The 9,978-nt window shown below is 36.1% G+C and overlaps 1 protein-coding gene across 1 annotated transcript in view; it reads right to left on the reverse strand.

Annotated features, from left to right (window-relative positions):
* CUNH18orf63 (chromosome unknown C18orf63 homolog) overlaps positions 1 to 8,062 on the reverse strand; it is an 82,957-nt gene extending 74,895 nt beyond the window's left edge. Inside the window, exons 1-4 of the mRNA XM_008685927.1 lie at positions 7,929 to 8,062; positions 6,110 to 6,188; positions 3,362 to 3,418; positions 552 to 663 (exon numbers count right to left, since the gene is read on the reverse strand). Coding sequence (XP_008684149.1) covers positions 552 to 663; positions 3,362 to 3,418; positions 6,110 to 6,188; positions 7,929 to 8,062 — 382 coding nt within the window. The remainder of the gene's footprint in view (positions 1 to 551; positions 664 to 3,361; positions 3,419 to 6,109; positions 6,189 to 7,928) is intronic.
* Positions 8,063 to 9,978: the final 1,916 nt, after the last annotated feature.

Consider the following 9,978-nt stretch of genomic DNA (forward strand, 5'->3'; position numbering starts at 1 on the left):
ATCATGCTTAATAAATACAACCTTTTTATGTTTAATTATCAAAGCTAAGGAAAATACCTTAAACTGCAGTTTTACACAAAGGAATATCGAAAGTTCAGAGAAAAAAATACAACCACTCGAAAAGTATCTTTTCAATTAAAAGGAGAGAAATACCCAATTCTTCCTTCTAACATTTATTTCCTGGCATCAGATACTTAGAAAATGGTCAGACCTCAACACAAAATCCAGAATAGCCTTTTGGTTCCAACAATTTTTGGTAATTTGTATTCATTTTATTATAATCCTCCATAACTTATATTTATTCCTTTCTAAACATCAAGTATGACATAATTTTTAAAAATTTTTTGAAAAAACATCAGCAGGCCTCTGGATATCATCCTAAGTAAGAAGATGACATTTATGCTGTTGTGGACTTGCCTGAGAAGGCTTAGCTGGGCTTATGCTTTAAAAACTGTTCCCTAAAAATAAAATATCTTGAAATTTAAAACAGATGCACAGAATAGAGGTACTCTAGTTCAGAAACCCCCAATGACTGAAAGAGATAAAGTCACCTTGCACCAAGAGATGGCCAGTTTTATTCCAGGCTGGAGCAAGTCTAGCCGTGAGTGAATATGAAAGGCAGTTTTGAAGAATTACAGGAATTACTCTTTGTGGAGCCTCTACCTAAACATATTAAAGAACAAAACACAGGCAAATTTACAGAAATCGGTATGTCCTATAAACTCAAAAAAAATGTGTGTTTAGATCCACTCGAGAACCTGGGTTTTTGATATGAGTTACAGTCATCACTACAGCTAATCCTATCTGGTTCTAAAGTTGAATTAGTGTTAAAACATATTCGCTTTGAAACCATGAAGACTATCATGCTACAGTGGCCAGATTCTTCCTCCTCATCCTGGCCCAAAGTTTTAGAGTTCCTGTGCTAGGATCCTAGATTATACTTTGTATTCTGCTCTGCACAGAGGAAACCAGCCCAGGACTATATTATAATTTTCATTGTTGTTCACTCTAGATCAACATCAGAAAACAATTACTTACATGGGCACACATGAAACCAGCAGACTATCTCTACCTGTAGAGAATTTTTTAAAATCAAGACTTTTACTTCTGACTAATAAAAAGTAATAGGATCCAGATTTATCCTCCCACTTGAGGTAACTAAAAAACTGAGTAAGTTCTATGAAACAGTGGTTCACAAGACACTGGACATCTAGGAACAAAGAAGAGCAATCCTTAAGAGATGGGACACCTACAATTACCCCCCACCCCCAGCATATTGATTAAAGAGGGTTTCTAGGTTGTGATGCAGGGACGCAGAACCCTGGAAGAGCCAGGCCAAGAGGCTTAAGGGAGCTAGTTTTGGGGGCAAAGTATTAGAGGGGAGAGAGCTGCACAGAGAGCAAACTCTGAGATCAGCAGAGTCCCTCTTAAGTCATCAGCTGAGTATGGATTAGCCACATGCATGTAAGGAAAACACCCAGGGCTAGGGAAAGAACCAAGGTTTTCTTCTATATAAACATCCTTGCAAATATAGTCCAAAAGAAAATACTGCCATTGCCACTCTTAGCAAGATATGCAGAAAAATGAGAGAACCAAGGAGAATTTCCCAATATTATTCACCCCTCATTTCTGTACTATTTTGGTTTCTGGTGAATTTTCCCAGGGTACAAGTGACTAATTTGTTGGCAGTGAAGCCCAAATCTGTTCAATTTGTTTCACAGATATTTTAATTAAGGATACTATTAACAGGACTTCAAACAGCAGGATGAAGCCAACATGCAACATTTATCTCAAATATGAAACCAGGCACTCAGGCCTAAACAGCTGAACAAATCCCATAAACTATCAGGATCTTCCTTAGAAAGCCAAATGGCTTTCTCCTTGATTCTGTACTGACTTTCTGCTTGGACTGAGGCATTAGCCCAGATACAGTAGAATGTATCAGCGTACATTCAGACTTGGCATACAAGGAGGAAATGGAGGGCAGTTCTGTCATCCATAACCATCCTGATTCATGACCTGGATGCCTCCCAGGGCAAAGATAGTGTCATTGACTACTGCAGCTAAAGTCAAGGCCAAATTTTATACCATGTTTTCTCAATAATTGATACAAAAGGTAGATAGAAAATAAGAAGACTATAGTAACTTAACAACACCATCAACTGCTGTGACCCAATTAGCATTTATAGACTACTTGACACAACAGCAGAGTACACATTTTTTTTTTTTAAACATTTTATTTATTTGACAGAGATAGAGACAGCCAGCGAGAGAGGGAACACAAGCAGGGGGAGTGGGAGAGGAAGAAGCAGGCTCATATCGGAGGAGCCTGATGTGGGTCTCGATCGCATAACGCTGGGCTCACGCCCTGAGCCGAAGGCAGATGCTTAACCACTGTGCCACCAAGCCCCAGAGTACACATTGTTTTTAAGTAGACAAGGAATATTTACGAAGGAAGACCATATTCTGGGCCATAAAACAAGTTTCAATAAATTAAAAAATGTTCAAATTACATAAAACATGTTCTCTAGCCACAATTAAATTAGAAAACAATAATAGAAGGATCCTTGAAAAATCCCTGGATATGTGGAAACTACATAACACACTCCTAACTAACCCACAGTTTGAACAGGAAATCAAAGGGGAATTAGCATTTTGAGCTGAGGAAAATCAAAGCAAAACACATACATAGGAGGAAATTTATAGCACTAAATGTCTCTGTATTAGAAAGGAACGTTCTCAAAACAATGGCCTCAGTTTCCACCTTAAGAAACTAAAAGAAGAGCAAAGTAAACCAGAAGTAAGCATAAGAAAGTAAATAATAAAGACAAAAATGAAAAGCAATGAGATACAAAACAGTAAAACAACAGAGAAAATCTATCAAACCAAAAGCTTGTTTTTTGCAATCAATAAGCTTGGTAAGTCTCTGGCAAGACTGATTAGGGAAGAAAAAAAGAGACAAGACATATTACCAGTATCAGGAATGAGACAGGTGACATAACTACAGATTCTACAGCAAAAGAAATTAAGTGAATATTATAAACAACTTTATGTCAATAAATTTAACAAGCTAGGTGAAATGGACACATTCTCGGAAATAGATAATTTGAATAGTTCTATCATGTAGTCAAAAACCTTCCCACAAGGAAAATGCCAGGCACAGATAATTTGGTGAATTTTCCTAAGTACTTTCGAAAGAAATAAAAATTCTATACAAACTCTAAAGACTAAAAAGGTGGTTCTTTCTTGCAAAGCAATAACATATGAGAAAGATATTTTAATTTTTGTTTTCTGACAAAAGAAGTTGAGCACAAAATCAATATAAATAGTTTTTGGAATTATTATCCTTTTAAAAACTTACTTTTGCTCCATATTTTTCAATATAGGCATTAAGTTTTCCAGCTTTATAAAATGGTATCTATAACAAAAAACAACAAAAACCCACATTTATAATAATTGCTTACTACAAATATATTATTAAATAATGCAATACATAAAGAATTTAAACATTATACAACAGCCTACCTATCATCAGGCTATCATCCTAACAGCTTCTATGCCTTGGAGAAGCAAGTGATAATAAATAGAACCTAAAATAGAATCTGGGGGTACATTCTCTAAATGAGGAAAAGCCTTTCTGAGAGAGACATGAACCTGGAAAAGGAAAAGGCTAATAAATTTCATATAATATTTAACACCTTTCTTTTTTTTTTTTTTTTAAAGATTTTTTATTTATTTATTTGACAGAGATAGCCAGAGAGAGGGAACACAGCAGGGGGAGTGGGAGAGGAAGAAGCAGGCTCCCAGCGGAGGAGCCCGAAGTGGGACTCGATCCCGGCCACGCCCTGAGCCGAAGGCAGATGTCCAACGACTGCGCTACCCAGGCACCCCAACACCTTTCTTAATAATAAGTTTCTAGGCATAAATAAGGAAAATGGACACAAATGTAAGCTCAAGGAAAAGTTCAAAAGGCCAAGGTGCTTCAACTAACCAATGAAAAAAACAGAAATCTAAAGAAGATATTATTTTTAACCTGACAGATTGGCAGATATGTAAAGGGTGTTAATACCTGGTGTTTATGAGAATGTGGGAATATAGATTCTCTCAATATACTATTAAAATGCCATCTAGTACAAGCTTTTCAGAGAATAATTTAGCATTACCTAGATTTTAGTTTAAAATGTACTGCAATCACACTTCTAGGAATTTAACCCACAGAAACTACCAAATAAAAATGATATAATCTCAATGATGTCTTCTGAAGCACTGTAGCTGTGCAACTAGAAACTCAGATATGCATTAGAAAATATTAACCAAATTATTACACACCCATACAACGAAATATTTGACATCCTTAACAATGAATAAGATGTATGTACTGAAACAGAACAACATCCAGGAGAGTCTGTTCAAGGAGAAATCAAAGGCAAATTTCAAAATAGTATGTATAAAAACCCAATTTTGTACTTTAAATATTTTCAAAAAATTTATAGTATATCTTTGCAAGAAAGCAAAACACATTTTTAGATGGCTACTTTTCTTTAAATATTCTTGGTAAGATTAATATTCTTGGTAAGATTTCTTTTAATATTCTTTAACATTCTTGTTAAGATTAGGATGCTTGAATATACAAGAACTCTGAAACAATGTCGTCCTTGTTCCATTAAGATTTTCAGGTAGAGAAGAACACCATAAGAGGTAGTAGTGTTTACTTGTCTATCAACAGTTTATCTTTCTTAAAAATGATATCAAGAATGAGAAAATAAAAGATGAATACATAACCATGTAACTTGGAAGAAAAATTAAGGAACTAAAGATTTTTTTATGGCTTGTTAATATTAATGAATGTTCACTGGATTCTGAAGAACTAAATTCTCAGAATATGAGGATTTTCAGAAAGATTTTTTTTTTTAAAGATTTTATTTATTTATTCGACAAAGAGAGAGACAGCCAGCGAGAGAGGGAACACAAGCAGGGGAGTGGGAGAGGAAGAAGCAGGCTCACAGCGGAGGAGCCTGATGTGGGGCTCGATCCCATAACGCCGGGATCACGCCCTGAGCTGAAGGCAGACGCTTAACCACTGTGCCACCCAGGCGCCCCTTCAGAAAGATTTTTGATAAAAATCTCAGAATAATATAATTTTTATAAAGATTTTTGGCATTTTCATTATCACTCCCAGTGACATACCGCACTGGGAAATGTTTCTTATTCAGGGTTTATTATGTGTAAATTTTTGTGTTTTTTAATTTTTTCTTTTTTTTTAAAAGACTATTTATTTGTCAGAGAAAGAGGTGGAGCAAGCACAAGCAGGGGGAGCAGCAGGCAGAGGGAGAAGCAGGTTCCCTGCTGAGCAAGGAGCCCGATGTGGGACTCGATCCCAGGACCCTAGGATCATGACCTGGGCTGAAGGTAGACACTTAACTGACTGAGCCACCTGGGTGGCCCTAATTTTTTTTTTTTTTTAATTTCCAAATTAAAAAAAAAAAAACAAAACCCAAACTGTCAGGGGTCCTGGGTAGCTCAGTCGGTTAAACATCTGCTTTCGGCTCAGGTCATGATCCCACGGTCCTGGGATCAAGCCCTATGTCAGGCTCCCTGCTTAGTGGGGAGTCTGCTTCTCCCTCTCCCTCTGTATGTGTGCGCACGCTCTCTCTCTCAAATAAGTAAATAAATAAATATTTGGGGGGAAAAAAAGAAGAAAAGACATATCAAGTTTAAAATAAACTCTCAATCTAAGTTCTTTAAAAACAACTGGAGATACATTGGAATAGGAAACTTCTTCCTTTATATTAAGTGGAATTCTAAAGAAAATATTAAAAAAAGATTAAGCCAATGCTATCTTAAAACTATGCTATAATATTTTATTCATCAATAGTCTTTATCTTAGCATTTGTGACAAAAAACTAGATATTAAATTAGAACCACAAAAATGAATTTTAAACATCAGATATATCAAAGTCTATAAGTGGTTCAATCAAACTACAACACAGGGTAATTTGGCTTCATAAACAACCTTCAATTTGAGCTAAAATTAATAGCTGAATTATTGCTTATCAATACTGCTCCCAATAATTAGTAATAATACTTCGTAAAATTTTAAAATACTAACCGCCATCACTACCCAAATTTGGCTTAATATTCCAGGCACAGGTGATGTAAGAATATCTTGGTGCAAATACAGCAATTGCCTGTGGAGATAAAATATGTAATTTTAAAGTGGACTTTCCCTCTGTCTGATTTTACTTTATCATAACATTTTGAAAATTGCTTAGTTCTATTCAAAAGTTTATATTATTTTCTAGGGGATGATTGTGTTATAGACTTCTGTATCTTTACCCATGATTAACATGGTAACTTGAACATTTAGCCACTCAGCCAGGATTTAAGAATGTTACAAGCTTTCATATATTGATATGAATATTGTCCCTGCCTCTAAGTTTCCCAATCTCTTTCATCCGTGAACCTAAATTCCCCATTTAAAACTCCATTTCTGTCCAAATAGAGATTTGAAGATGTCTAAATATTGTTAAGAATCCAGCTCTTCTAACTTTCGTTTTCTTTTTTAAGTGGTAGTCAGGAGGTACTGGAGGCAAAAGTCTAAGGATTTCATCTATCAGTGAAGTTATCAACTACTTCAATGTTAGAACTACTGACTACATGCTTTTCCTTCAAAACGGAAATTTTTTCCAAGCCTAAAAGAAGTGGGTAGTGGTTTCATTTTAGCATTCAACAGCCAAATGAACTCACAAAAATCACAATTCAAATTATCATCAAGCATTTTGTTTCAAAGGCCAAGGAAAAGGTGGATAAAACACATGAAAATTTTCAAAATTAATATCAAGAAATATCACGAAAACAAACTTTAAAAAATAAGAGAGTGTGTGTGGCGAGGAAGGGTTACCTCAAAAAGAAAGATGGGCCAGTCTGTTTCTGGCCAGAACCCTGGTGCAGAACCAGGCGCGGCGGGTACTTGGTTTTGCAGGCCTGCCTTTGTCTGACATAGCTAAGTCTCTCCTCAATCTGTTCCAGCCTCTTTGTCAGTTACTGGGACAGTGAATCAAGACACCTCACTTTGTGGGCATGGCCACCTTCAATTTGAGGGTAAACAGCAGAAAATCTCAGGTTTTCCACCCATTTGTTTCCAAAATGAGTCAGAGGTAATCGTTCAATAAGTATCAAATTATACCTTAGCACAAAGGGTACAGGCTCCTGGATGTACTTTAGTGGGAAAATATACAATGGGGAGAAGAAAACTTTTGTAAATAAAGGCAAAATGGGAGGACACCCCAAGAATGTCTTATTTCTAGCTCCTAGCAATCTTGTGTTTGTTCCTCTCCAAGAACTTCAGTTACAGATATAATCTGTATTCTAAGAGTCCTTCTTTGAGTGACTCAAACAATTTAAGGGACTAATACATGGCGGGTTCTTAGCAATAATGGGGTTATACTTTAGGCTTCAACCAAGCTCTTTTTCAAAAACTATCTTGGGACATTTCAAAAGTTCCTGGAGAAATACTCTTCAGAAATCATCTTATGTTGACCTGCAAATCAAGAAACTATATTAATCTAAAATGTTTACAGTATCTCCTAAAGTGTCCATAAACCGTAGGTACTCAGTAAGTATTTATTAATTTCTACCTCTAAGTCTTGGGAACATGATTTATCAATGTCCATAAAAAATTTAAATTAAAAAGATCACACGAGAAGTCACAAACATAAAAACTCAATAATATGACATTCAATCTCAAATATTTTAAGTCCTTCCAAAATGTAATCCAATATACCTGGTCAGAACAAAACTGAATTCCTTTATTTAAAATTATACACACGGATTAAATGAAAGAGTATTTTGTTTTAAAGGAGATACTTCTAAAACAGCTCTTACAGGTCTCAAAAACTTTAGAAAGCCTTGTAGAATGGATTTTTTACCTGCACATCTTCATTTGTGTACTCCTGATCTCAGTATCTGCCACCTCATTACTCAATATTATTCTGACAGCACAGAGTTTGTGTAAATCTGGAGGTGTGACAAAGAACAGTGATTGCTGCCTAGAATCATTCATATTTTCCTGTTGACTGAATGTCTCAGCTATCAGGCCTTTAAAAATAAACAAACAGCAACAAAAGTATAGTAAACCATCTTATCAAAAGGGTGTTAATACCAACCCATCACAGAATATTTGATATTGTGTTGGAATAAGACAATAAAAACAAATTAACAGACTTTAGCATTTAAATATCACTAAGATTTTGCCCTCATAGGGGGGCGTGGTTTGGGGGCACCTGGGTGGCTCCATTGGTTGAGAGACTTTTTTTTTTCCTAAGGATTTTATTTATTTATTTGACAGAGAGAGACAGACAGCGAGAGGGGAAACACAAGCAGGGGGAGTGGGAGAGGAAGAAGCAGGCTCCCAGCAGAGCAGGGAGACCGATGATGCAGGTTCAATCCCAGGATGCTGGGATCATGACCGGAAACTAAGGCAGACACTTAACGACTGAGCCCCCCAGGCGCCCCAGAGCGACAGACTCTTGATTTGGGCTCAGGTCCATGACCTCAGGGTTGTGAGACAGAGCCCAAGCTGGGCTCCACACTCAGTTGGGACTCTGCTTGAGATGCTCTCTCCCCCTGCTCCCCACCCCACCCCCTGCAATGCACAGACTCTCTCTAAATAAATAAAAACTTTAATAAAAAATTGTTCAACCTGCTAGAACTTTGTTCAAATTTCATTAAGATGTAATACAAATAACCTCCAATTTACTTTTTATGTTATCAAATTCAGTGGTTTTTAGTATCACAGTTTTGTAACCATCACAATACATATTAGGAAATTTTCATCATTCCAAAAAGGTAATGTAGAGTTACAAGCCTGAAGTTCTAGATCATAAGTAAAATAATTTGAGTACAATAATACAAAAACGAGCTACTATTTATTAAAAGCATACTTTGATCTAGATACTAGATATATCTCTATACCATTGTCTTTATTTAATAAACTTCTTTTAAAGTTCCTGGCTATTCTTAATTTTCATTTTGTTTTCAGGAAAAAAAGAAGTATTTCCTATAACAATAATTTTTTTTTTAAATATTAATGTATAGCAAAGTCTTCCGTTGTTTCAGGTTATCTCTGTAAAGCACTTCAAGGTTGAATATATTTTTCATCTTTTTACATGAAAAGAAGTATTTACTAAGGTCTCTAATTTTTGTTATCTAGTTTCCTTTTCCAAAATTACTTAGCTTTAAAGCTTCTATTTGGGACATATTTTATAGTTGATAATTAACAGAGCATACCTTTGAAGTCTATCATGTGTATTAGAGAAAACTGGAATGTTAAAGTCGCTAAGTTAAGCTCGACTTCTCTCACGTGCACACATCCAGCAGGGGGAAGGTAACTTGAGAGTCTAGTACTTCAAACTTTAATCAATATATTTTCTCCCTTTAGTTAGAAAAGTAATCACATATCAGCCCAGGAATCTGGAGTAGGACCAGCCTTAGGCGTGATCTCTGGAACCAAACCAAATGTGTTGCGGTATAAGACGATGGCAGACAGTGCCCTTCTGGCTAGCTCCCACGCAGCTTCCACACATTCAAAAACGAGTTTGAAATTCCACATCCGCAGGACCACTTGGTTCTTTTAAAATGGGAAATACTCTTACAGAAAGGTTAGCACAAATTCCCACAAGGTGTTAATGACCTCATCCGTGGGATTTCTGACATCATTAAAAACAAAAATATTCCTTCCTTCTGCTTTTCTGCTCTCCTATTTCAACATTTACTGTCATGAAAATGTTTTTTAAAAAGTACAAGTTCCAAGGCAAAGACAACCTACTTCCCAATTTTGCCAAAAATCCACTTTTCTCTAAAGCATTACAATAAAGGCATCAAAAGTGAATGAGGCAGAACATAAAGCAAGGAACTAATTAGGGCGCGGGCCCAGAGAAATGATTGCGCATACTCGGAAGCACACAGGTCAGAGACGCA

This window comes from Ursus maritimus, unplaced genomic scaffold (assembly GCF_017311325.1).
Source record: "Ursus maritimus isolate PB19 unplaced genomic scaffold, ASM1731132v1 scaffold_18, whole genome shotgun sequence".
Lineage (NCBI taxonomy): Eukaryota > Metazoa > Chordata > Mammalia > Carnivora > Ursidae > Ursus > Ursus maritimus.